At 42.2% G+C, this 26,626-nt stretch overlaps 4 protein-coding genes and 1 long non-coding RNA gene across 9 annotated transcripts in view; 2 read left to right on the top strand and 3 right to left on the bottom strand.

The window, feature by feature from the left end:
- The window catches only part of irag2 (inositol 1,4,5-triphosphate receptor associated 2), a 29,026-nt gene extending 27,648 nt beyond the window's left edge, over positions 1-1,378 (top strand). For 2 of the 3 annotated variants that reach the window (XM_087831140.1, XM_087831139.1), the window contains one exon: positions 107-1,377. In XM_087831140.1, the coding sequence (XP_087687266.1) occupies positions 107-249 (143 nt within the window). In that variant the 3' untranslated portion in view covers positions 250-1,377. Of the gene's footprint in view, positions 1-106 lie in introns of all 3 variants that reach the window. The other variant, XM_087831138.1, reaches the window with a different exon arrangement.
- Positions 824-10,838, bottom strand: dnai7 (dynein axonemal intermediate chain 7). 2 transcript variants are annotated; one of them, XM_087831142.1, is made up of 16 exons: positions 10,794-10,838; positions 9,440-9,457; positions 9,166-9,244; positions 8,109-8,197; positions 7,894-7,998; positions 7,655-7,792; positions 6,782-6,916; positions 6,574-6,677; positions 5,590-5,778; positions 5,409-5,515; positions 5,069-5,229; positions 4,829-4,988; positions 4,542-4,756; positions 4,289-4,447; positions 3,394-3,507; positions 825-1,248 (listed from the first exon to the last, which is right to left on the bottom strand). In XM_087831142.1, exons 1-16 carry the CDS (start codon positions 10,836-10,838, stop codon positions 973-975), a joined length of 2,094 nt encoding a protein of 697 aa, XP_087687268.1. In that variant the 3' UTR covers positions 825-972. The 2 variants fall into 2 exon arrangements, with proteins under 2 accessions (XP_087687267.1, XP_087687268.1); XM_087831141.1 differs by lacking the exon at positions 10,794-10,838 and having other exon boundaries at positions 824-1,248; positions 9,440-10,192.
- Positions 10,839-10,857: 19 nt separating this feature from the next.
- lyrm5a (LYR motif containing 5a) lies at positions 10,858-12,156 on the top strand. Of its 2 annotated transcripts, none has more exons than XM_006780531.3 (3): positions 10,858-10,921; positions 11,127-11,182; positions 11,270-12,156. In XM_006780531.3, exons 2-3 carry the CDS (start codon positions 11,138-11,140, stop codon positions 11,480-11,482), a joined length of 258 nt encoding a protein of 85 aa, XP_006780594.1. In that variant the 5' UTR covers positions 10,858-10,921; positions 11,127-11,137; the 3' UTR covers positions 11,483-12,156. The 2 variants fall into 2 exon arrangements, with proteins under 2 accessions (XP_006780594.1, XP_006780595.1); XM_006780532.3 differs by having other exon boundaries at positions 10,879-10,978.
- Positions 12,157-14,292: 2,136 nt separating this feature from the next.
- On the bottom strand, positions 14,293-14,735 carry LOC148097857 (uncharacterized). Its single transcript, XR_015716640.1, has 3 exons — positions 14,659-14,735; positions 14,493-14,581; positions 14,293-14,410 (listed from the first exon to the last, which is right to left on the bottom strand). It is a non-coding gene; the product is annotated as an uncharacterized LOC148097857 (long non-coding RNA).
- A 2,066-nt stretch (positions 14,736-16,801) lies between these two features.
- Positions 16,802-21,292, bottom strand: LOC148097856 (uncharacterized). Its single transcript, XM_087830868.1, has one exon. It carries the CDS (start codon positions 20,970-20,972, stop codon positions 20,280-20,282), a length of 693 nt encoding a protein of 230 aa, XP_087686994.1. The 5' UTR covers positions 20,973-21,292; the 3' UTR covers positions 16,802-20,279.
- Positions 21,293-26,626: the final 5,334 nt, after the last annotated feature.

Genomic DNA, 26,626 nt, shown 5'->3' with positions numbered 1-26,626 from the left:
ATTAAGTAAAACATCAATAATTCAGAGATTGTTATCCATGCAGAAGTGGGGGTGTTTTCTTAATTAAACAAAGGATTCTTATTGTTATCATTGTTTATTTGCATAGGTCTCCTGGCACTGCTGGCCAGCCTGGTGATGCAGCCAGCCGTAGATGCAGCCCCTGTAGGGACCGGGGACTCCTGGATGACCATCCAGCAGCTGCTGTGGCCCTACACAGGGCTCCGGTACAATGGCCAGCCCCCTGTCTAGTCGAAGTCCCGAGGGTCGATGGTGCTAGTGCCCATCAGCCCTCCAGAGATATTTATTGCACTGGGAGAGCAGAGGCTGTTGGGATGTTTACTGTGCCTGCAAATTCCTATAAGACTTGCATCGACAGCACAGGCCTGGCCTCAGGAATAGTTAGCCCCATAGTTGAGTTTATGCATCACATTATGTTTGCTAAATAAGATTATCTGTGTGTATGCATGTGTGATAGTGCTGCTCAGCTGTTCAGTGAGCTGCTCCACCTGTGGCTTTTTAAACACATTTTATGTACTTGAGGATGCAGGAGAATACCAGCATTTTTAATGGAATTTTACCTCATTGGTTGCTGAGGACAGTTTCTAACTTAACTCTTTAAACACTGGTAATAAAACTCTTAAGTGTTTATGAAATCTATATTTATGAGTTTGCTAGTTTTGAGTGGAAAATGTGATTATGAGTTTTAACTTGTATTTCTGCATTATTACAGTTTCAACACCAACATTTTTTGTTTTTGTTTTTTTTGTATTTTCCATCTTCAAGTTTTTGCTGTGGTTGCCACAACTTCATACACTTTTGTATGTTCCAAAGGAGATGCGTGGATCTTTTCACAAATAAAGTAGCCAATTCTACAATAGAAGATGTGTGTTATGTGCATCCAAGTGTACATTTCAAATTCAGCTCTCTCGTTGTTGTATTTAGTCGTGCATTTTTAAGTTTATTTCACTGGGATTATGAATACATCAGGGGCCTTGTGGCACAAAGCAGGCTCTGTACTGTGTCGACAAACAAATGATGGGAGTTTCTGGTCCGAGCGACGCCATCAGGACTCATGGTGTCCTGAAGCAAGTGGATGAAGGTGGAGTGAAACTCGCTGCCAGGATAATGATCTGGAGAAAAAGCTTCACCTGTTTCTGTGATCTCCAGCTTTCGACTCCTCTGAGCTCCCAGAAGGTACAGACTCCATGAGTCCTCGGGCACGGGGGAGGGATTGTGGTGCTCACACACCTGGCAAAGAGAGTTTTGTAAGTTGATCTAACATTAAAGCATATTAACTGTTAGCCAATTTCATCTCTGTTCTGTCTGCTCAACTATGGTCAGTAACCTTTTGGTGAGAATCAGGTAGTCACAAGTTAATATCCCTTTTGCTTCTTGGTTTCGTGTTCTATAAAAAGCCTACGGTTTTACCTTTTTCATCGCTCTGGCTGCGTAAAGGTTGATGTTAAGAGAACCCAGGTGGTAGTCTGCTTTAATCTAGAGCTGCACTAGAGAGAATGGTAATTGGAGACTGCAGCCAAACCACAATTGTTGCAACTGTGTGCAGTGTCCTTGACTTTGAAATGGCTGCTTCAGAGACCGAGCCCAGGTCTGAGACCACATGTGGGGGGAGGGTGAATTGACAATTACATAAAATCGGGTTTTCAATAATACCACAATTACCTTGATAGCTCTCAAATCTACTGCTGTCTGCATCAGACGTGATGCTATACCAGAGCCTGAGGCAGACTTATTACCGGTGAACTGCACAGAACAGTGCAAACGTGTAGCTCAAAAATCAGCGAGTAATGTACAAACAAAGTAACAGAGTGTAAGCGCAGCTTTTACACAGGTTTTTAAAGTTTCTCTCTGAAAACAGAAGGCAATTCAGATAAACGGGCTGAAGGAGACTCAATATGTTAATGTGCTGTTACTGTGCTGCATGTGTAAATGCATGCATCTGTCTGAGCTTCTCTGCAGTGTGTGAAACCGAATTGGTGTTATGCAACAGAGCTGCTGTCACACATCCTGCAGTTAGAAACTGAAGGCATCACTCAACAACAAATTTATGTTACGCACACAATTTGTGGTGCAGCTGCTATGGCGTGCTGGTAAGACCAGCTAGACTTCTCTATTAAAAGGTAAACTCTAACCTGACCTTCATTCGCTTCATGATTCTGTAAAACGTGTTCACGTATTTATCAACTCTCAAATTGAAAGTCTGCTGCTGGTGTTAGTAAATGGAAGAAGATGCCTGCTCCTCTACATGGAGTTTTAGGGTTAAAAAAAAAAAGAAAAAAATGGTAATGACATACAGATAACATTCACCTCACTTTACTCTACGTACCATAAAGTGGCACAGCTGGCCAAATAGCACTAAGTAGACACAGGATTTAATTCTGGTAATTTAAAATATTTGAATTGCGTTTGCCAGTTTCTCGAGTAGAGAGGATAACACTGTTCATACTGCATATTACACTAACACAGTCCCCAAACAGCTGCATTTTGACAGAGATGTTATGTAAATGCATCTATTAAGGAAGTAAAAGAAAGAAACCTTAAAATTTCCTGTCTTTGCACACTGCTGAGAAAACATTTCTAAAGAGATGTTTCAAATCTCTAAAACCCTGAATACTGAAACCTGCTCTGCCCATTATAATAAAAATGATAGGTTGCCAAAACAAGACATATCCTTGTATGCATCATTTGTCCAACATCTCCTGCCTCCCTCCGATGCTTCTTTGAGTTCTGCTGTTTAATTAAATCCCAGTGTTACTGCACAGCAGGAATACACGAGGCTCGGCTCTAAACACTCAGAGGACTGAGTAAAGAGTGACAGGACGGAGCCTAAGTTATGTCTCGCTCTCCACTTTGAGCCAATCGGGTGTATTAATTATGCAATCGTTCTGAAAACATGTCCACCTCCCATTCTAAATAACACGTTTTTTTAGTTTTAAAATTCAGCACAGTTTATGCAAAATTTTCTGGCACAAACATTAGTAATTCACGTTTTCTTGGCTCATTACTTGATCAGGTAGCAGAGTTGTGCTCATTGGTTCATTGTGACTCCAGTTGATTACAGCATGTTTGCATGAAGACTACTTCACCAATCTCTTTGAGAGGGATTGCAGTCGGTCCAAATCAGACAGAGACAGGTTGCCTCCCACCTGGCAACATGCTGGATCTCCTTGCAACCAAAAGTGGTCCCCACAACTTCTTGCAGTCAGTCCCAGGTAGCAAAAATATTTTCAGCACAATCACTCACCAGCCACAGTTTTTTCTCCTGCTCGCACAGAGGTAGCCGTTCTATTTTTACTCTAGTGTGACTGAGGCCTTAAGATAAGATAATGGAGTAAAATACTACATTGCATAAAGTGTATCTATGTGTGAGAGTACCTGCATGACCAGATGCTCAGCTCCACATTTAGCATTCCACTTGCTCCACGAGAATGCACAGGCAGAGGAAAAGAGGGCCATCTGTTCGTAGGCAGCGTGCTCTGTGAGTGGGTCCTGAAGAGGACAGAAAGCCCACAGATCATTTCTTAATACTGCAAAAACACAATAATTAAATCACTGTTTAAAACTACATATCAGGACCGCTTCAGGCAGCCCTGTGTAAATGCAGAAAAACATATTTATCTTATGATTTCATGGGACACTTCTTACGTGCACTGTGTAATACAAACTTTGGCTCAAACCTTTTAACTTAATGCTACTATCAGGTGAAAATCTCACCAACCAAGTCGCACGCTAACTGACATTTCCGTCTGTAGTCATTTATATTTGGTGTAGAGCTGTCAATGCTAACGCAGTCATTGCAAATAACGCTGTTTAAATTTTTTTAGCGCAATCAACCCATCTGGAGCGCAGAATGACTCAAAATCCCTGAAATGTCTCTGTCAATGCATTTTGGGCAGTTTGTCCGTTCTGCACTCCAGATGGGTTGATTGTGCTAAAAATTTTAATTGCGTTAATCGTGATGACGCATTAACGCGTTAACGTTGACAGCCCTAATTAGTGACATGAAAAGCAGTTATTCGCTTCTTCAGTCAGATGAATGAAAAGATGCGCAACAACTGAGGGTAGTCTGAGCTGCTTAAATAGTGGGTACCATGTGAAATATCAGCCGAATCTTGTTTTTCAATCTCCTCATTTAAAGGGGCGTTCAAGTCCATTTTTCCATTCTGAAACCCACTTGACTTCATAAAATGCATTTCAATCTTTAAAGGATTCTTATTAAGCTTCTGATATTAGCGTCTCAAATTTAGCATCTTGGTTTTGTGTTGCAGACCTTGGCAGTGCTGCTGACGTATTTGTGCGCGTATTCATTCACAAAGATGTTGACCCCAGCGTCGACCATGGCCTTCTGCAGGTCCGAGCCACTCATCCACTTTCCTATGAGGTGAGAGAGCCCCCCCTCTTGCTCTGATTGCAGCATACATTTATTATCCTATCAGTGACACAGATGCACAAATTGTAACAGTTAAGCCACATCTCCTGTTTATTTTTTGTGTCTTGGGTCCACAGTGCTCTTGCCGTCTTACCTGAATAGTGATGCTGATGTTCATGAACGCCCCGTTGACAGTGTAGAGAGCAGAGTCCTGGCCCAGTGGCCGGAGCTCCCAGCTCTGAAAAGGAAGGTTGGCGTAGGTTTTCTGCATCAGCGCAAACGCTTGGAAGGAGTCCGCCTTGAAAGAGATTTTGGCCTCAGACTCATCATAGGAGATGTCGGTGATGCCATCCATCCTCCACTGCTTATCTTTGGGAGTAGACAGTTTCAATATCTTTGACTTTGTGGGGTCTTTCAGATGTATTTCAGAGCGTGATATACCTGCAGCATCCCAGCGAGCCACTTGTGGAGCTTCCAAAAAGACAACAGAGTCAGGCAGTGTCACAGACACCCCAACAAGAGGGCAGGGGAGCGCCTCGTGGCCATCCAAACCGGACTTCTCAGCCTGATAAGAGAACACCTGCATACCTGTCCTCAACACCTACAAACAAAAACAGGCATGCACTTTGAGTACAGGTGAGGCTTGATCTCATGCTAGCTGGAAGACCCTTATCTCTTCACCTGCACAAATTTCCAGCCATGGGCATATTGAATTTGAGGTGGGAGGTGAAACGCATCATAGTAGAATACTCCACCCAGAGGTGTGTACTCCATCAAGTCTACCACCTGGGCAACAGGGTTGATCACTGTGTGCTCCTCCGGGGGACCAATCGGATCCCTGACTGGTGAACAGACAGAAAGAACTGTCATTTAAGCTTTTAGAAGAATTGCTGGTTAATTTGTCAGTGGAAATAAACACATTCTGTCTAAACTAAGCTAAGTTTACAACAATCAGTGACATAGAGTTAGTTGTGACATAGTTTAGTTTATGTGCTTACTTTTTATTTAAAGACCATCTTACCATCAAGTGCCTCCATCTGTGTTTGGACGTGGCTCACTTGGCTCTCTTCAGCCTCTGGACTGTTCCTCCTTGACAAAAGACTGGCTGCACTCTGTGAGATGTGCATTCTATAGGAAGGAAAAGAAATGAAGGAACCCGCAACAGAAGCTGAGTCTTTCATCTTACCTCCCTCTCGCCTAACCTTTGGGTGGACTGCATCGCCGGGTAGACCCTGTCGCTGGGTGTGTGTGTTCTCAGATGAGTCATCCTGGCTAATGAAGATAGGTGGTCATACCGGGTGTGGAGGATGCGCACAGCGATGTCACTCACAGCCAGCTGCTTGGGAAGCTCAAAGCTGAGGCCTGCCTCACTGAAGCTGACACTCTTAAACCTGGATGGACCACGTAGAAACACAAAGAGGAATAAAACATCAGCCTGTGTACCTACAGGCAACATTTGTACAAGTCTGTGTTTAGGTACTGTCCACAAATTCATCTTCATCATAAGGCACAGCTACAAATGATTGACTTTCTTTAACGTTGGATTAGATGTTCATTTCTAGCACCATATTTCTATTTTTGGATTGGCAGCATCAGAAGGAAAATGTGGGTCCCAGCGACATTTGGCAGATCACGGTGGTGGTCCCCCTGTTCAAAAAGGGTTTCAGGAGTTCGTGGGCAATTAGCCCATTGCTGCTGGATGAGATGATGATGATGATGAGGCGTTTCTGGCATCTCCTACTAGAAGGATACCCTCGGCTGACCTAGAACATGCTGAAAAGATGTCTCTAGTGTCTCTCTGCTGGCTTGGAAATGCCTCAGTGTCCCCCCAGATGAACTGGAGGAGTTGGCAAGGGTCTGGCTGTCTCTGTTTAGACTGCAACCCAAACCTAGATAAGCAGCAGAAGATGGGTGGACAGACGGACAGTTGGTCTGTCTGTCTAACCGCTGTCTGGCTTCCTTCCCGCTCACTTAAACCAACTTTCCTCTGAATGGCTGCTAAAGAGAAGGTTGAGCTTCTGTGCTCACTCCTAGAACTGAAGAGTCTGAAATGTGAGCGTTGACTCAAAGACATTCCTTACACATACACTGATTTCACCATGTGAAACTTTAATATGAGCCTCCACCCCTGTAACAGTGGATATATAACAGAATGAAATTCTAAGATGACAGCTTTATGAACAAACCTTGTACTCTTATTGAGGTTGGCCCAGAGACACAGTGTAATGTTGTCATCTTTGATCACAGTCTGCATGTTGCCTGTCTCAGTGCTGACGTTTTCACTGGCACTCTGAAACCATGGACACGCAGGGTTTTGGACTTATTGCTATATTGTTACTATGAATCAAACTGCATCCTGATGTGTTATCATAGGAATAATCAGGTATCTTGTACCTTAAGGATCTCTTCAGTAGCAAGGTGGTGTTTTGAGTGAATTAGCTCCTGCAAACTTATGAGAACCTTCTGGTACTTCTGGCCCTCCTGGGGATCTGTAACATCTTTGAGGAGATCTTCCAACTCATCTACCAGCTGTAAGAACAGCTCAGATTTGTTATGTTAGAACACACAGCAGAGACAGACACTATCTCTACTTTTAAGATTAGGCTTAAAACTTTCCTTTTTGCTAAAGCATATAGTTAGAGCTGGACCAGGTGACCCTGAATCCTCCCTTAGTTATGCTGCAATAGATGTAGGCTGCCGGGGATTCCCATGATGCATTGAGTTTTTCCTTTCCAGTCACCTTTCTCGCTCACTATGTATTAACAGACCTCTCTGCATTGAATCATATCTGTTATTAACCTCTGTCTCTCTTCCACAGCATGTCTTTTATCCTGTCTTCCTTCTCTCACCCCAACCAGTCGCAGCAGATGGCCCCGCCCCTCCCTGAGCCTGGTTCTGCCGGAGGTTTCTTCCTGTTAAAAGGGAGTTTTTCCTTCCCACTGTCGCCAAAGTGCTTGCTCATAGGGGGTCATATGATTGTTGGGTTTTTCTCTGTATCTATGAAGCGCCTTGAGGCGACTTTTGTTGTGATTTGGCGCTATATAAATAAAATTGAATTGAATTCAATAACTCACTTGAAGACAAGGCTTTAGTTACCTCTATTTTTAATAGCTCGAAGAGCTACTTTTGTCCTGTGCTTAAGTTTTCATCCTGATTATTATCACTTAATTATTGCCAGTTAACATAAAGAAAATTGTTGCTGGTTATTATCTGTTAATAGGGAAATAAAATAACCTTACTGTCATTGATCAACAAACCCATACAGACCTGCAGAGCAAGATTACACTGCTGGAGCACAAGCGTGATGTTGACCTCAGGGTCATCTCTCCATAAACACATGTATGTATTCATCTCTTTCTGCACTGCTGGGTCTGGTGCACCGTCGCAACGCATGTATCGCTCCCACTGGACACAAAGCATACACTGTGCGTTATCAGCTGCCAGAAATCCATCAGGGAAGAAGAAAATGTCCATATCTACTGGACAGAATGCTTGTGGACGCACACCTTGGCTATCTCCACAGCTTCAGTTTTCCATTTGGTTACTGCAGTATGATTCTCCTCCAGTAGATGGTGCAGTTCCTTCAACTCGGCCTCTCTGCGCTCTAGGTCCTGTCAGGGAAAGCGATCCAAGCACACAAAGCATTCCCAAGTACTCTTCTGTGTATGTACATTTCTTCTTTTATGCTTCATTTAGGGTTAATATTAAACTGGGCTCTTACCTTCAGCTCAAGCCTTTCCACTTCCTCCTGCTTTCTCTCTCTTTCCACTCTCTCCTGTTCTTCTCTTTCTGCCCTGATCAGGGCTTCCTCTACAATATACATGTTACAGATACAGTGCTAACAGAGAACACATCCACCAACAAGCACCTATCTCATGAACAGCAACATAGATCAGTTGGGATCCCTCACTTCCTGATACCCTGAACAGTTTCTTCTCCAGATTGACAACACTAACGGCGGTGCAACCGTTGCTCCCCTTCAACTAGAGGAGCAGCATCAGCGTGCAGCTCCACTAAGTGACTTGTTCTCTGAAGAGAACTAACACTAACAAAGCTGCAAAACCAGAAAAGGTGTCAGGAAGGACATGTGCTGACCAGCTAGCTGGGGTCTTTTTGGACATTTTCAATCTGTCTCTGCAACTTTACACTATCCCTGTCTGCCTTAGGTCCTCCATCATTGTGCCTGTGCCAAAAAAAATCAGCTGTGGCCTGCCTAAATGATTACTGCCTAGTCGCACTGACCCCAGTCATCATGAAGTTCTTTGAGAGGATCCTCCAAAGACGGACCTCAATTCAGTATAAGCTGGCAGACTGCAAAGGAAGGCCAGCCATATTGCTGCTGACCCCACTCACCCGGGACACGAACTGTTCATACCTTTGCCATCTAGGAAATGATATAGATACATAAAGACCACCACCACCCGGCTGAGGGACAGCTATTTTTCCAAGAGCTGTGAAAGCCATCCGTCCACCTGCCCTTCCCCATGGACCACCTGCACGAACACTCACATCCAGTCACTTTACTCTAAAGACTGCTAAAGACTTCTGCATTTATCTTTTTTTAAGTAAATCTTATTTATCTTTTCTGTATTTTCTTTATTACCGAGAGCACCATTGCAATTTTTGTTACATTCTAGCAACATAATAACAATGAATAAATCTTGAGAGAAGCTCAAAAAGTATAACAGATTCATTTTTTAAAAGTCAATTTCCCTTTAAAGACTCAGTGTCAGAAACGCCACCTACACTGGAGGTTTAAATGAAGAGAGACCGCTCACCTTCCTCTCGAAGTCTCCTCTCCTCCTCCTCTTGCTGCCGCTTTGTCCTCTGAGCCTTGGACACCTTACCGGCCTTCTTCTGTGGCATCAGAGCAATGCAAGTGTAGTTTAACAGTGACAGTTCAGTGTGTACCTACTAGCAAATGGATATATTGCTGAAGAGAACGAAGCAGTGAGAAAGAGAGTAAGGAAGCTTCCTGTGTGTATCTTGAGCTGAGTTCTCTGTGTCTAATTGTCAAAGAGAGACGATGTCCTGACTGCCTGTTGCTCATACCTGTTGTTTCTTGGGAGGCTTTATTTCACAGGAAAAAAAGACAGAGAGAAAGTTACAGAATGTCATGTTTCAAAACAGAAATTCAAGAAACTATGTATCTATCTATATCTATATACACTATAGATAGATATAGAGAGGTGGGGAGTAACTAAATACAAATATTTTGTTACAGTACTTATGTAGAAAATCCAGGTACTTTACTTAATTATTTACTTTTCTGACACACTTTACTTTTACTGCCTACATTTCCAGAAGTAGTGCAGGTGACCTTTTGTGTTAGCGGAACTTCATAATCTAGCTAGCGCTAAGTGGCAGGTAATTTCAAATTCAACATTTCTATCAGCTAACACACAAACTGTTTATTTACGGTTTTATTTCACAGGGAGAGAAAAGAGTGTGAAACAACTTCACACTTAAGCTGATGATGTTTAGATTAATTCACTGAATTCACTGAACTTTATACTATCTACTGTAAAGACAATATAATGAGTAGAGGAGTGGTGTCCGTGTCAGTGTAGAGGATGGACATCACCCAGGACATCTTGTGAAAACTGCTGACATCTTGCTAAATTCAGTTGTGTAAATTCACAAAGAGCAGCAGGTCAGCTGATCACAGCATGTACACAAATAAAATCTACTGAATCTCACATTAGAAATTATTATGAGGTGTAATTCTTTTCCCTTTGCTGAGCCACTCCACAGATCGTAGTGTTCCCCAGCTGCTGAATCTCACTTTAAAATGAGAACAATCAAGAGTTAATGTTTAAATGTGGAGGCAACAGAAAACCGCTTCTTTTTTTAAAATATTACTTTCCACTGCATTGGGTCCTATATAACACATTCAAACTGGGCATATTCACTGGGATTATAATTTATGTTATTGTATTAATTTAGATTATTGTATTTATTTATGTTATCATGTACTAATAGTATAATAATATTATATTAATATAGCAAAAGGTTCCGTTTCCTTGTTAGAATTGTCCTACAAAGAGCTACTTTCTTTCTTGGAGTACATTTCAGAGCCTGTACTTTTCCACTTTTAAGTAAAACAGTTGCTTCAGTGCTTCAACTTTTGCTGGAGCATTTTTTAACCCAGGTATCTGTACTAAGTTGTTCTACTTAAGTAAAGAACGTCTGTACTTTTGCCACCTCTGTGTGTGTATATAAAGAGAGACAGAGAGACAGAGAGAGAGTGTCGAAGTTAAGAACTACGAAACTGTGTTTCGTACAGTAAACTAATAAGATACTATGTAATTGCGCTAACTGATGGCCTGTAATCATATAGACCTTTTAAAATATAATATTTAAGCTGGTCTATTATAAGGAAATAATAGAGGGGAAAAACCCTCACCATATTCATCCGCGCGTCTGGGTAACCGTGGCAACCTATACGCATGCGTACTTGCTATGTTTTTATTTGCGACAGAACGACACGACGTGCGACAACGTGCACTACGGAGTTGTCCCTTGCATTCATAGGTAAGGACGCAAGGAAAAGACATTTTTCTCTTCATTGGCGTACATAACATAACACGTGTAAGTGTGAATTTGTTGCGCTTGGCATAAATGCAGTGCTCTACATGCTATTTCGTAAGCTAGCTGCTAAGCTAAACTTAATGTTGTGTAATGGTTTCTGTGTGCTCTCTCTCCTGACCTTCCCTTTCTCCTCTTCTCCTTTCAAAAGTGTGAAAGGCCATGGCCAACCCTTTAAAAACTGAAGTTATCAGGCTGTATAAAAATGTAAGTAAACTGGTGTTAAGAGAATCAACGCTGGGTGGTGTGCAATGCTGCAGAGCTTTAAAGATGTGTCTCTCCTCTCCAAACAAGCTCCTGTATCTCGGCCGTGAATACCCTCAGGGAGCAGCGTACTTCAAACAGCGCCTGAAGTCAGCCTTCATGAAGAATAAAGACGTTACCGACCCGGAGAAGATCAAACAGCTGGTGGCCAGGGGGGATCATGTCATTAAGGAGCTAGAAGCTCTGTATTTCCTCCGAAAATATCGGGCCATGAAAAAAAGATACTATGAACCCGAAAAATAATGGCACACGCTGATAGCTCCAAGTGGTTTTCCTGGATTACAGTGCAAGCAGTGTACATGTGGTAATCGGTTATTTATCAGCCTTTCGGATTCACAAACACACCTTTTAACACCTACCGGGTCCAAAACAAAGAACAGAATTTCCAACAGCTGCTCCTTTATTAAACTCAACTAAGGTTGCCTCTGAAAGGGAAATAAAATCCTCATCTCTGGGTGTTGCAAAGCGATCATCACTGTCATTGATATTTTGTACCTAAGGCCACTGTTTCAATTTCATATACTGTTTGTAAGCCCAGAATATGTTTTATGCATTCTTTGTCCTATTGTCACATTTTAGTGTATTTAAAACAAATGCTTCACCAGATGAGTTACCCAGTGTTTACACCAAGGTGTCCAAATTGTAACATTGATAATTTGTACAAGAGGTTGTGTACTTTTTCTTTTTCTGTTGCAGCTGTTTTTCTGTCTACAGACTGAAGCTTCTTTAATGTAATATGTGAGTTTTAGAATGTATTTCAGTGTATATATTTGTAAATACATGCTCACGTTTTTTGAGAAATAAGTGTACATGGGAATAGAATCATGTGCTGTTACCCAAAAGGCAAACATAAATGTTATATAGATGTACAGATTTCTTAGAGTGGTGTCTCGTGTCATAATAAATCACAAACACAGCTTAGTGTTACTTATTCCTGCTATTACAATCAACCTAAACCCTGCAGATCTAGTGTCAGTCTGCATGGATTCTGAAAAAGGAAGTTTTCATGAGACTATGAAATCCTATGACGCAGTACTTGGCATGAATCAATAGGATGTAGACCCACCTTTAGCAGCAATAACTTGAAATAATGTTTTCTTGAGGACTTATTCAGTCTCTCACATTCCTGTGGAGGAATCTTGGCTCCTTCTCTTTTCAGTATTGCTTTGGTTTATTGAGGTTTGCAGTTATTTATTCATGCAGAGCTAAGATCCTGCTGCAGTGTTTTAATTGAGCTGATGTCTAGACCTTGGCTGGACCATTGCAACACTTGTCTCTTCTTTTTAGGCCATTCTGTTATAGATTAGCTGGTGTTATGTCATGACCCAATTTGGTCCAAGCTTTAACTGCCGGGCACACAGAAGGTTTCATATCGTACTCTAAAATGCTTTGGTAAACAGAGGAGTTCATTGTGACTCTGACTGCAAGGTGCCCGGGTCGTGACCACTGGGCTTGACAATTGTCATGAGGTGGTTGTGTTGAAGTGCTATGTTTAACTTTCGCAAAATGCGGAGCTGCTGTGTTTCTGAAGGACAATGGTCACGTCGTCTTGTGACATTTGAGTTAATAAACCGAAGCTAAAAAAAACTTTATGACTCAGTAATAAATAGCATCAAAACTACCTTGAATGTATTCATTGCCTGTTTGTGTGTATTGTATTCTGTGGATGTTTCAGCAAAGTCTGCATTGCCCTCCTGGTCAGAGAAATTCAAACATTCCAGAAAGAGAGGAACACTTATGTTTGAACTATTTCGACTATTCCTTCCACAGCATGTCTTTATCCTGTCTTCCTTCTCTCACCCCAACCGGTCGCAGCAGATGGCCCCGCCCCTCCCTGAGCCTGGTTTTGCTGGAGGTTTCTTCCTGTTAAAAGGGAGTTTTTCCTTCCCACTGTTGCCAAAGTGCTTGCTCATAGGAGGTCATATGATTGTTGGGTTTTTCTCTGTATGTATTATTGTAGGGTCTACCATACAATATAAAGTGCCTTGAGGTGACTGTTGCTGTGATTTGGCGCTGTATAAATAAAATTGACTTGAATTGAAATGTTTATTATGTGGCTTTTTATTAATAACGTGTTAATCTAAACAATACAAACATGCAATCGTTGTACACAAGTAGATATTTGAAAGAAGTGCTTTCTACTTTTTACTGAATCAATTGAAAAATAAAAGCACGATTGTCTCGCTGACAACTCAGTTCCTTTGGTCTCATTTCTTATGAAGTAAGGTATTATTATTTATTATTTTTTATTAACCTTTATTTAACCAGGAAAATCCCATTGAGATTAAAAACCTCTTTTTCAAGGGAGACCTGGCCAAGATAGGCAGCAGCAGGTGTCTCACAGTTACAGAAATTAGTCAAACACAGGCAGCAACAACACACATGCAACAATAAGTGAGAGAATACAAATAAAATAAAATTCAAAAAAAAAAAAAAAAAAAATCTGTTAAAATGACAATCAATCTAATTGAAACAGTTGCATGTTATGGATTTGGCCTCAAGGATTCGTAGTTTAGATTTAAAAGCACTTAATGAAATTAATTCAGTCATTTTCCATTCCTTCTGCAGTTTGTTCCAAGCTGAGGGTGCTAAATGGACAAAAGCTCTTTTACCAAGTTCAGTTCGGGCAAATGGAACAGAAAGCAACAAGTAACCATGCGGACGAAGAGATTACTGACCAGCCTGTTTCATTACAAGCAGGGAACATATATAAGAAGGCAGCAACCCAAGTATCGCCTTATATATAAAACTGTATAAATGAGAGTTTCTCCGACTTACCAAAGCAGGCCATCCTACCTAGGTGAGTCTGAAATTTATGGTTAGTGACGAACCTCAGAGAAGCACGATACACAATATCAACCATTCGAAGACAGCCTTCATATATAGAATATCACCATAATCCAGCACAGGCAAGAATGTTCCATCAACAAGCCGCTTCTTTGTATTAAAAGAGAAACACAACTTATTTTGAAAATAAAATCTCAGTTTTAACTTCAGGTTTTTCACAGGTGATTACAATCCTGGATGTGAGCTTTGCAGCAGCTCTGTCTTCAGCTGTATCGGTCGTTAAAAAGATGAGACACAGGTATCGTTGTCAATTTCCTCATGTGCAGGATTATTGATTCCATCCTCCTTGTTTGGCTGACCAACATTGTCTGTTCCTCCCATGACCTAAGGAAGGAAAAGTACAAGACAGAATTGAGCACCTGTCTTCAGTCTGTTGCTTTTGATACCTTTGCTCTTCAGCACGTACCCCGTCTTTGACACGTTTGAACAGGTGATAAGAAAGAGTGTCTTCTTTCATTAGCATAAGTCTCGGGTCCACCGTCTCCCTCAATCCCCCTGAAATGATAAGTGGAAGAAACAATAAGAAAATGATATCACAGTTCCAATGGCAAAATCTTTTCTTTTTTTCTTACCTGTCAAGAGACTGATGATTATTCCAACAATAATAGCTGTTAAACCTCCAATGACAACAAAATAACGGTAGGATGGAGAGTGCCACTGAACCGCATGTCTGGTGGTGAGAGAGATTCGTTTTTTCTCATATGCCCTTTATTTATATTATAGGAAAGCTCAGTCATCCCACCTCACCAGGCAATATTATTATATTATATTATATTATATTATATTAATTGATCTAACACAGACTGAACCACACTTACAGTGGGGCAAAAAAGTATTTAGTCAGCCACCGATTGTGCAAGTTCCCCCACTTAAAATGATGACAGAGGTCAGTAATTTGCACCAGAGGTACACTTCAACTGTGAGAGACAGAATGTGAAAAAAAAAAATCCATGAATTCACATGGTAGGATTTGTAAAGAATTTATTCGTAAATCAGGGTGGAAAATAAGTATTTGGTCAATAACAAAAATACAACTCAATACTTTGTAACATAACCTTTGTTGGCAATAACAGAGGTCAAACGTTTACTATAGGTCTTTACCAGGTTTGCACACACAGTAGCTGGTATTTTGGCCCATTCCTCCACGCAGATCTTCTCAAGAGCAGTGATGTTTTGGGGCTGTCGCCGAGCAACACGGACTTTCAACTCCCGCCACAGATTTTCTATGGGGTTGAGGTCTGGAGACTGGCTAGGCCACTCCAGGACTTTCAAATGCTTCTTACGGAGCCACTCCTTTGTTGCCCGGGCGGTGTGTTTTGGATCATTGTCATGTTGGAAGACCCAGCCTCGTTTCATCTTCAAAGTTCTCACTGATGGAAGGAGGTTTTGGCTCAAAATCTCACGATACTTGGCCCCATTCATTCTGTCCTTAACACGGATCAGTCGTCCTGTCCCCTTGGCAGAAAAACAGCCCCATAGCATGATGTTTCCACCCCCATGCTTCACAGTAGGTATGGTGTTCTTGGGATGCAACTCAGTATTCTTCTTCCTCCAAACACGACGAGTTGAGTTTATACCAAAAAGTTCTACTTTGGTTTCATCTGACCACATGACATTCTCCCAATCCTCTGCTGTATCATCCATGTGCTCTCTGGCAAACTTCAGACGGGCCTGGACATGCACTGGCTTCAGCAGCGGAACACGTCTGGCACTGCGGGATTTGATTCCCTGCCGTTGTAGTGTGTTACTGATGGTGACCTTTGTTACTTTGGTCCCAGCTCTCTGCAGGTCATTCACCAGGTCCCCCCGTGTGGTTCTGGGATCTTTGCTCACCGTTCTCATGATCATTTTGACCCCACGGGATGAGATCTTGCGTGGAGCCCCAGATCGAGGGAGATTATCAGTGGTCTTGTATGTCTTCCATTTTCTGATGATTGCTCCCACAGTTGATTTTTTCACACCAAGCTGCTTGCCTATTGTAGATTCACTCTTCCCAGTCTGGTGCAGGTCTACAATTCTTTTCCTGGTGTCCTTCGAAAGCTCTTTGGTCTTGGCCATGGCGGAGTTTGGAGTCTGACTGGTTGAGGCTGTGGACAGGTGTCTTTTATACAGATGATGAGGTCAAACAGGTGCCATTCATACAGGTAACGAGTGGGGGACAGAAAAGCTTCTTACAGAAGACGTTACAGGTCTGTGAGAGCCAGGGATTTTCCTTGTTTGAGGTGACCAAATACTTATTTTCCACCCTGATTTACGAATAAATTCTTTACAAATCCTACCATGTGAATTCATGGATTTTGTTTTCACATTCTGTCTCTCACAGTTGAAGTGTACCTCTGGTGCAAATTACTGACCTCTGTCATCATTTTAAGTGGGGGAACTTGCACAATCGGTGGCTGACTAAATACTTTTTTGCCCCACTGTAACTTGCATAGTTCACATTTCTGTATAGCTGTATATCTCAGATTTCTGTATAGTTTTTTATTTCATATTTATATCCTGTTCATAGCCTGTACATAGCTTGTACTCACTACAGCCTGTACATACTTATAGTTATAGAATATTCATAACATACTTCATACTGTGTACATTATAACATACCATAATAGACACATTTTTTTTTCATTTCATTTATTTGTTCATTTCAGGCACAACAAAAATACATATATTAAATATAAAGTGCACAAAAACAAAAATCAAAAAATTTACCTGAAAAGGAGTGGGACGAAGAAAACTTATTAAATCCCACCCCTATACTCACTCATCAACAAAAAACAATAAGCTTCCCACAGCTACGCCCATCGTTGCAACCAAACAAACCATCAACAGCCCCGGGCACATGCAAGCATCTCAATGGCAGCTCGCAACAACAAATAGGACCTTCATAACAGAATACAGAATATATATTAATTATAAATTGCGTTACCACAGGTAACAGGCAATAATAATTACATAGTGACAAACACACATACATATACATACATACATATATATCTACACACACATGTACATACATATGCACACACTTTTTTTTTTTTTTTTTGAATCCATACCAGCAATGGTAAGAGAACAAACATTACAGAGCACACTATAACCATCATTGAGTATACTGTGACCAAACAAACTGTTTGTAGAGGAATTTAAATCTATGAATATTTTTGCATTGTTTCAGTTGTAAACTCAGACTGTTCCAGATTTTCACACCACGTACAGACACACAAAAACCTTTACGGGTTGTTCGAGTTCTGGGTAATTTGAATTCTCCGAAGCCTCTCACATTATAAACCCTTTCTCGAATTTCAAATATAATTTGTAAATTTGCAGGTAGAAGTTTATTAAAGGCTTTGTATAAGATTATGGATGTATTGTAACTAACCAGATCCTGGAATTTAAGTAACTTTGCCTGAAGAAAGAGTTTGTGAGTATGATCTAGATAACCGGCCTTGTGAATAATACGCAGTGCTCGTTTCTGTACTGTAACTAATGGATTAGTTGTATTTTTATATGTGTTTCCCCACACTTCCACACAATATGTAAAATATGGAAGAACCAGGGTACAGTACAGAGTACGAAGTGCATCTTTATCAAGGTATGGTTTCACTTTGTTCAAAACTGCGAGGCTTCTGGAAATTTTGGTTTTTATGTGTCTGACGTGGGGTTTCCATGAAATTTTGTTATCAATTACGACTCCCAAAAATTTGTTTTCACTCACATTATCAATTGGTACACCTTCAATGATAATCGGTAATTCTATATTATATTTTAAATTACCGAAAAACATTGCTTTAGTTTTATTTATATTTAATGATAATTTATTTATATCCATCCATTTTTTTATTAATTTTAGCTCCCTGTTTACGGTCATTACAAGGTCAGTATAATCATCGCTACTGAAAAATATGTTGGTGTCATCTGCGAACAGTATGAGCTTAAGTACTTGAGAAACATCAAAAATATCATTTATGTATACATTGAAAAGTTTTGGTCCCAACACTGACCCTTGGGGAACACCACATGTAATACCAAGTTTCTCTGAATGGTAATGCCCTATGCTAACATATTGTTCCCGACCCGTTAGGTAACTTTTTAACCAGTTACCAGCTTTCCCTCGAATACCATATCTTTCCAATTTATCCAATAAAATTGAGTGATTGATTGTGTCGAAGGCCTTTTTGAGATCAACAAAAATACCAACTGCATATTTATTTTTATCCAGTGCATTAGTAATTTCTTCTACTGCCTCAATTATCGCCATTGAAGTGGTTCTTTGCGTTCTGAAACCATACTGACCAACATTTATTATTTGATGTTTTTCAAGGAATTTTTCTAATCTTGAATTAAAAAGTTTTTCTAAAATTTTTGAGAATTGAGGCAGTAGAGAAATAGGCCTATAATTGGTAAAACTGTGTTTGTCATTACTTTTGTATAGTGGTATTACTTTTGCAATTTTCATTTTTTTTGGAAAACAACCGGACTGAAATGATAAATTACAGACATATGTTAAGGGACTAGCAATATTCAGAATAACCTGTTTAACTACAGACATATTTATGTCATGATAATCCATTGAAGACTTACTTTTACATTTTAGTGTGATATTTATTACTTCTTGCTCATTTGTAGCTGAGAGGAACAGTGAAGAGGGATTTGATTTTATATTACTGATGTTTTCATTTTTTTGACACGGGATGTCCGCTGCTAGTTCAGGGCCAATATTTATAAAAAATTTATTAAACCCATCTACAATGTTACTCATGTTGAGATTTTCACCATTTGCATCAATGAAACATTCAGGATATGATGTTCCAGAAGATCCTTGTTTAATTAAGTTATTTAACACATCCCAAGTTCCTTTTATATTGTTTTTATTTTCATATAATCTTCTTCTATAATAAAGTTGTTTACTCGTTCTTATAATATCAGTCAATTTATTTCTATATGCTTTATATCTTTGTTCCACTTCTTTTGTTTTTACTTTGATGAACTGTTTATACAGATTGTTTTTCTTTTTGCAAGCATTGATAATTCCTTTTGTGAGCCAAGGACTTTTTATCTTTTTTTTCTTTGTCTTGTGTTCATTTACAGGACAATGTTTATTGTACAACATAGTGAAAATATCTAGGAAATTGTCATAAGCCTTGTCCACATCTGACTCTTCATACACCGAACTCCAATCTTGTTGTGCTAAATCGAAATTAAAGGCATGAATTGCTTCTTCATTTATTGTTCGCTTTGCTATCGTAATCTTGGTATCTATTTTTTTTAAATCACAGTCACACAAAGTAAAAACTGGTAAGTGGTCAGTTATGTCACAGACAAGCAGGCCACTATTAATTTGGAAATCCATGACATTAGTAAAAATGTTGTCAATAATAGTGGCGCTATGTGATGTTATTCTGCTTGGCTTTGTTATTGTTGGATATAGTGATAAGCTGTACATCGTGTCAGTAAAGTCATCAATGGCTTTTAACCTTGTTGGGTTTAGCAAATCAATATTAAAATCACCACAGATGAATAGTAATTTTTGGTTCACCGAAGCAAACATTTTTTCTATCCATTCATAAAAAGTGTCAATACTTGAACTGGGTGTCCGATATATGCAACTTATTATAACATTTCTCTTTTTTTCATTCATGATCTCAATAGTCAAACATTCCAAAATTCCATCAATAGCCATAGACATAGTTGTTACAACATTATATTTTATAGAGTTATGAACATATATAGCAACCCCGCCGCCCGCCTTATTTAATCTATTCATGTATTTTAAATCATATCCATTCAAACAGAAATCTATTCCTTTATCAACATTGAACCAAGTTTCAGTGATGGCTATAACACTGAAGGGGCGAGAGAATTGTTGCAAGTAGTCCTTAATGAAATCAAAATTAGAGTACATACTTCTGCTGTTAAAGTGAATTAATGAGAGCTTCCCATCTAGGTTGATTTTTTTTTCATATTGTTCCTGTGTGAAATAATTACAATTTTTAACAAAAGAAGAAAGAAAATTACTTTCAGAATCTATTTCTGGGTCTATTATATTATGCTCCTTATATTCACAATCTAGATCAATTACTTTCTGTTGGAGAATTGATTTCAACGTGTCCATGTCATTTCCTGGTGTAATTAGAGATGTTGGTGTATTTATCATTTGATTGTCATTAGAGTTATATATTACCTCAATACATTAGTGTCAGTTGTACTTGTCCAGATCCTCCATGTTCCTCACTATCAGTACTTTTGCCTCTTCTGGTGTCCCGTTTAGCTTAATGAAAATCTTGCAGTTTGTTACCCATGTATGTTGTATTTTACCGTTCTTCTTCAGTTGCCTTGCCTTCCTCGCGATGTCTGCGTTTTTTCGTGTCAGATGTTCATTAATGAAAACGTCCGTGCCTTTCAGTTTGCGTCCTTGTTTCAGCAGTGCGACCTTGTTCTTCCGATTGACGAATCTCATAATGACGGCCGGCGGTCTGTCACTCCTCCTGGGCAGTGGGTGACATGCTTCTACGTGCTCCAGGTCCATCTCTATCCCCTTGCTTTGGAGGAAGGAGGCCACCTGTTGCTCCACCGAGCGGGTCTCCTCGTCGCTGGGCTCCCCGACGCTCCCGGCCACCGCGCGCGCGTACGAGCGCGGCTTGATTTTTATACCGCTAATGACCACGTCGTTCGTACGGGTGTACTGCTCCAGCTCATCCACCCGCCGCTCGAGATCCATAATTCGTCTGTCCTTCTCGGCATTTTGGAGGCGTAGCTGTTTTACCTCCTCCAAAAGCCCCAGAAGCAGCTCCTGCTGCGCCCTGACTGCGGCCACGTCTCCGCACAATGCTCCGAGGGAGGTTTTAATGTCCTCGACCTCCTCTGGTGTTGGGCCTTTCTTGGGTGGCATACTGTCTTTAGTTTGTGTTACTCGTGAAACTTCAATAAAATATTTGTCTTAACCAGCCATTCCAGTCCAGGGGTCCTTTCTTCTTTTTTTTAACTGGCGAGCTAGCAGCTGCTGGTAACTAATGTTGGCTAATGTTGCTGGTAGCTAATAAAGTTTCTTGACTTCGATGTCCAAAGTTCTTAATTTAAGATATGTTAAATCTCCACCAGCTGTTCTTCAATCCGCACTGAGGCGCAAAGCTTGTCAAACTATTTCACTTTACTTACTGAGAATTTTGCAGAAACAAGAAAAGTGCGAGGGAGCGCAGTACCGCGGTTGCTGTCCTCGGCGCCATCTTGGAAATTGACATTTCTGTAATATACTTATGTAACAGTGTTTATGTGGTATTATTCCACTTGCCACAAATGTCAGTGTAATGGGGAAACAGCGCCCCCCCCTCTCGGTGTGGCAGGTTAGGTGAGGCTGGCTGCAGTAATCGCTGCCAGTCTGCCGTAGCCATACGAGAGGTGAGTTGTATTGTTCCGCACACGATATAGCTAAGTAGTACAGACACATAAAACATGTTTGATTAGTTGATGTGCACCGAGTGTAATAAGTGCTTAGTGGACACATGTCCAACACCAGTTTTATGTACTTTTCATTTGTTTATTACTGTGTAAAACTGTATGCTAAAGCGGAATGCTAATGGGATGTTCTGCCGTAGTGTGCTGTGCGGAGCGGTGTGTGGCGAGCCATTTGCACTGATACAAAACCGTTGTTTCCATTCAGGTACATCATTTGTTGTTGCTGTTATTTTATTGTATATTAAAAATTGTAATATTGCTGCAGTAATCGCTGCCAGTCTGCCGTAGCCATACGAGAGTGTGCTGTGCGGAGCGGTGTGTGGCGAGCCATTTGCACTGATACAAAACCGTTGTTTCCATTCAGGAAATAAAGTGGCAACGATCGATCAGAGACTCCTTGTCTTTTTAAAAAAACAACACAACGCAGAGTCGAGGAGTCTGTTTGGGCCGAGCTGTTGCAGCGGGATGAAGCAGAAACCGGTTACACTGGTGCCGTGACCCAAGCTCCTGCAATCCTGTGACCGCAGCGGGGCCGTCTACTTCCTGGAAGGTGGAAAAGTCGCGGGAGACTGGCTTTTCTTAGTCCCGCCATTTTCTGCGTTCTTTAGAGACATCGGGGTGGGGCTCTGTGCTTTCTTTTTTTTTTGGAGAAAAAAAAAAAAAGGGAGAGACACATTGCTGAGCCATGGCGGATTTTCCCAGTTTTGGCAGGGGAAGGGGGGCAGTTGGTTTTACCCCTCTGCATTCATTTGGCAGAGGCAGATCAAGGTTGCTGACAGCCCCAGTTTCATCCACACCTAAGCCTGTCCTTGCTGAGTTAAATGAAAACCCTATTGATGTGAACTGTGATGATCTACAAAATACTAGATCAGAAACCAGTCCCACAAAAGAGAACCTTTATGCAGAGATTGCAACGCAAATTGGGTTTTCTATTGGGGAAAGCATTGCCTCTTGTCTTGAATCTCGGTTGGGCTCTGGAGTGGGAAACAGTGTTTTTGGGTCTGCCAATAATGTGTTATCAGAACCCTCACTATTGAATGTGATTGTAAAGTCTGATGTTAAAGAACCTGTGTGTTTTAGAGGGGATGGCTGTGATACATGCAGTGTTCAGGAATGGGAGGAAATGATGATGACTTTTTTTAAGAGAAGAGGGGTACCTGTTGCTGAACAAGCTGATGATGTGCTAAGTAAACTGCTGGGGAGGGCACGAGAAATAGTCAAGGTGGGCATACGTAGTAAGCCATCTGTGTGTCTTGAGAGGGGCCCAGAGCCCATTTTTGAGATCTTAAAGCAGCACTTCAGTGACACTGCATGTTCAAGCATGCCTTTAGCTGACTTTTATGCAACACTACCCAACTCAGGTGAAACACCGTTTGATTACTGGCTCAGGTTGAACAGAGCCATGGAGGTGACAGAAGACTGTCTGAAGAGACAAAATAAGTCCTTTGCATATCTGACAAAAGAGCTGACTGCTATGTTTATCCGTCACTGCCCAGACTCAGAACTGTCTCTTATTTTCAAGTGCAAGCCCCTGCAGCAGTGGACGGTTGCTGATGTGCACGAGAAATTGCTGGAGCATGGCAAGGACCGGAAGTGCACCCCTCAGTTTAGTGCAGTCAGTGCCTTGAGTTTTCAGCAACAGGAGGTGAGTCCTAATGTGCAGCAGGCGACAGGCAACATTAAGTGTATTACACCATCACCAACCTCTACCCCAGCATCACTTACTGACCTTCATGCAAAACCACCTACTGATCGTCTTGATCATGTGATAGCCCTGTTAGAGAAAGTCCTGGAGGGGCAGCCTCGACAAGCGAAACTGCCTGCTAAGGATGATGTAAAGGTCCCCCGGAACCAAACACACAAAATTGTGCCTTGCATGATTTGTGGTGACACTGAACACTCTACGTATCACCACTGTAGAGCCCATCAGCTGTGTTTCATCTGCCATGCTGGCGACCACACACGGGCTCAATGCCCCAGGGCTGTGTCTGTCAGAGTCAGGGGGCCTGAATCAGCCACCCAGCAGCTGGGAAACTAGATGGCCTACATGTGGAGGGGGCAAGTGTTAGGCCTGAAATCGCCCCCAAAGAGGATGATTTTGATGAATTAGAATCTGTATTACACACTGTTTGTGAGGAGCGCCAGCTAGGCCGGAGACCCATTCTTCAGAACACACACAGACTAAAACAGCATGATGAGCTCTTCTATGAAAATGTGACCCTGGGGGGCAAAGTCTCTGTTAAAGCCATGCTTGACAGTGGCTCTATGGCCTGCACCCTCAGCACCAATATGGTGCCCGAACTATTACATCATGCAGTGCTGCAGACCCCCACCTTGCAACCCACGGATGTCGTCCTGATTGGCTGTGGTGGTTCGAGGACCGTTCCATCAGGTGTGTGTGACATTATGGTGGAGATGTATAGCTGTAAAGTTGTTGTGCCAATGTTGGTGATTGCAGGGCAGAGTGAGGACCTCATTTTGGGCAGCAACCTAATGAGGTATCTGGGTAATCGCCTGAGGGAAGAGGGACATTTAGGAGAGGAATGCAGCAAGACCCTGAGTGCTGAAGAACAGCCTGATAAAAATCTGCTGAGTTCAATGTCAGGGGTGGTGGCCCCAGGGCATGTTGGTGATAAGATCGGAACTGTCAAGTTGAAGAGAGCTGTAACATTAGAGCCCTTGACAGAACACCTTGTTTGGGGCAGGCTGCAGCTAATGAATAATGGGGAAGTGGGCAGTGCTGTAGTTGTAGAGCCCACCGGGTCAAGATCTGGACCGAGGTCAGTTATGGTTGGGAGAACTGTAGCGCATCTAAACAGTGATGGGTGGCTTCCTGTGAAAGTGCTGAACCCCTTTGACAAGCCGATAACACTGAAACGGAACATGAAGTTGGCTGACGTGTCCCCCTGTGCAGCAGTGGAGAACTTCAGCCCCACTGGCTCCTACTGGCAACAGAACATGCAACGGTCTACTGGCTCAGCTTGGTGCCATGATGAGCAGAGTCTAGTTACTGATGTTTCCACTCTGCCAGATGATTCACCCTCACAGGAGGTGACAAGTGGTTGTAGCCCCTTACATGCAGTGCTGCAAAATCTGGGGCTGTCTGATATTGACATTGATTCATGTGCAGTTTCGCCGGCTGGCAAAGAAAAACTGGTTGGCCTTATAGCCCAGTTTGAGTCTATCTTCTCGAGAGACAAGCTGGATTGTGGCAAGGCTAACGGCTGCCTACATCGAATTCGAGTTGTGGATGACAAGCCATTCCGGTTGCCATGCCGACGTGTGCCGCCAACTCATTATGAAAAACTAAGACAGGCTCTGAATGACATGGAGGAACGGGAAATAATTCGGAAGTCTTGCAGTGAGTTTGCATCACCCCTGGTCTTAGTTTGGAAGAAGTCCGGTGAGTTGAGAATCTGTAACGACTTTCGCTGGCTTAATGCTAGAACTGTCAAAGATGCTCACCCACTCCCGCATCCAGCTGACGCACTGGCTGCTTTGGGAGGAAACGGATTGTTCTCCACAATGGACTTGACTTCGGGTTATTATAATGTGGAGGTGCATGAGGAGGACCGTAAGTACACGGCATTTACGTCTCCATTTGGGTTGTACGAATATAATCGTATGCCACAAGGACTGTGCAACAGTCCGGCCACCTTCATGAGGATGATGCTAGGCATTTTTGGGGATCAGAACTTCCTCAGTGTGCTGTGTTATCTTGACGATGTTCTGGTTTTTGCCCCGACAGAGGAATTGGCACTGGAGCGCTTGCATATGGTGTTCCAGAGACTCCAGGTTCACAACCTTAAGTTGGCTCCAAAGAAGTGCCATTTTCTGAGACAGTCTGTGAAATTCCTGGGGCACATTGTAAATGCTGATGGGATACAGTCAGACCCTGACAAAATAGCATCCATTACATCCCTTGCAGAGGCAGACCTTATGGAAGAGGGTTCGAGTGTACCATCCCAACAGAAGGTCCGCTCATTTTTGGGGATGGTAATGTTCTACCAGCAATTTATTGAGAACTGCTCATCCATCGCAAAACCTCTGTTTCGGCTGACATCTGGGGATAAAGGCCCTCGTGGTTCACGGCGAAAGCACCGGCTGGTGCGTACAAAGCTGTGTGAGGAGGACTGGACGGATGAATGCAGGGCAGCTTTCAATGAGCTGAAGCAGGCCCTGTTGGATCGAGTGCTCTTGGCCCATCCTAATTTTGAGGAGCCCTTTTTGCTCTCTGTTGATGCCTCCAGCAGTGGCCTTGGTGCTGTGTTGTCGCAAGTTCCTGCTGGAGCTTCTACATCAAGACCGATCGCCTTTGCCAGTAAGACACTCAATCATGCACAGTCCAAGTACCCAGCGCATAGGCTGGAGTTCTTTGCATTGAAGTGGGCGGTGTGCGACAAGTTCCATCACTGGTTGAGGGGTCATCAGTTTACCGTATGGACGGATAATAACCCTCTCACTTACATACTTTCTAAGCCAAGACTGGATGCATGTGAGCAGAGGTGGATCGCAAAGCTAGCGCCTTTCCAGTTTGACATAAAGTACATTCCTGGTCCTAAAAATGTGGTTGCTGACGCGCTGAGCAGGGAGCCCTTCGTGCACCCCAGGGCCTCACACCGGTTGATAAGGGTTCCATATAAGGAACTTCTGGCAGAAGCAGAGGCAGTTGCCACTGGTGGGGTTCAGGAGGCCTTCAGATGGTCTGTTCACTCAGCTGATAAGGCCTCAAGCAATGACCAGCCTGTTGTTTCGCAGTGCACGGCTGTTGCACAGACAGGAATGCTGACATCTTCTGAGGTGGGAGCTGTCTTCCAGGCCCATTGTGAACATGAGTCCAGGGTGTGGCCACATGCTCTCCTTCTGCCCCAATGCTCGCAGACTGTGCTTACGCCAAACCAGTCTGACTCTGAGCCCTTCTCGCATGATGACCTAGTGGGACACCAGCGGCGTGATGATGTGTTGTGCAGAGTGATCTCCTATGTGGAAAGGGGACGGAGACCCTCAAGGAGGGAGCGGGCAAGTGAACCGGTTGATACGAAGAGACTTCTAAGGGCTTGGGACAAGTTAACTGTGAGAGATGGTGTGCTG

The sequence above is a fragment of the Neolamprologus brichardi genome, chromosome 17, assembly GCF_056152115.1.
Source record: "Neolamprologus brichardi isolate AB-2024 chromosome 17, ASM5615211v1, whole genome shotgun sequence".
NCBI lineage: Eukaryota > Metazoa > Chordata > Actinopteri > Cichliformes > Cichlidae > Neolamprologus > Neolamprologus brichardi.
Note: the sequence above shows the minus strand (reverse complement) of the source record. Positions and strands in the feature narration are given on the sequence as shown.

Bases quoted from the DNA above. Each gene is read 5' to 3' on its own strand.
- dnai7 (XM_087831141.1), bottom strand. From the start codon at position 9,505: ATGACATTCTGTAACTTTCTCTCTGTCTTTTTTTCCTGTGAAATAAAG. The intron at 5,779-6,573 runs GTTTGTTCATAA...TGGTCCATCCAG, and splicing joins AACCTCAATAAGAGTACAAG to GTTTAAGAGTGTCAGCTTCA. The intron at 4,989-5,068 runs GTGAAGAGATAA...TTTTGTTTGTAG, and splicing joins ATGGCTGGAAATTTGTGCAG to GTGTTGAGGACAGGTATGCA.
- lyrm5a (XM_006780531.3), top strand. From the start codon at position 11,138: ATGGCCAACCCTTTAAAAACTGAAGTTATCAGGCTGTATAAAAAT. The intron at 11,183-11,269 runs GTAAGTAAACTG...TCTCCAAACAAG, and splicing joins TTATCAGGCTGTATAAAAAT to CTCCTGTATCTCGGCCGTGA.
- LOC148097856 (XM_087830868.1), bottom strand. From the start codon at position 20,972: ATGCCACCCAAGAAAGGCCCAACACCAGAGGAGGTCGAGGACATTAAA.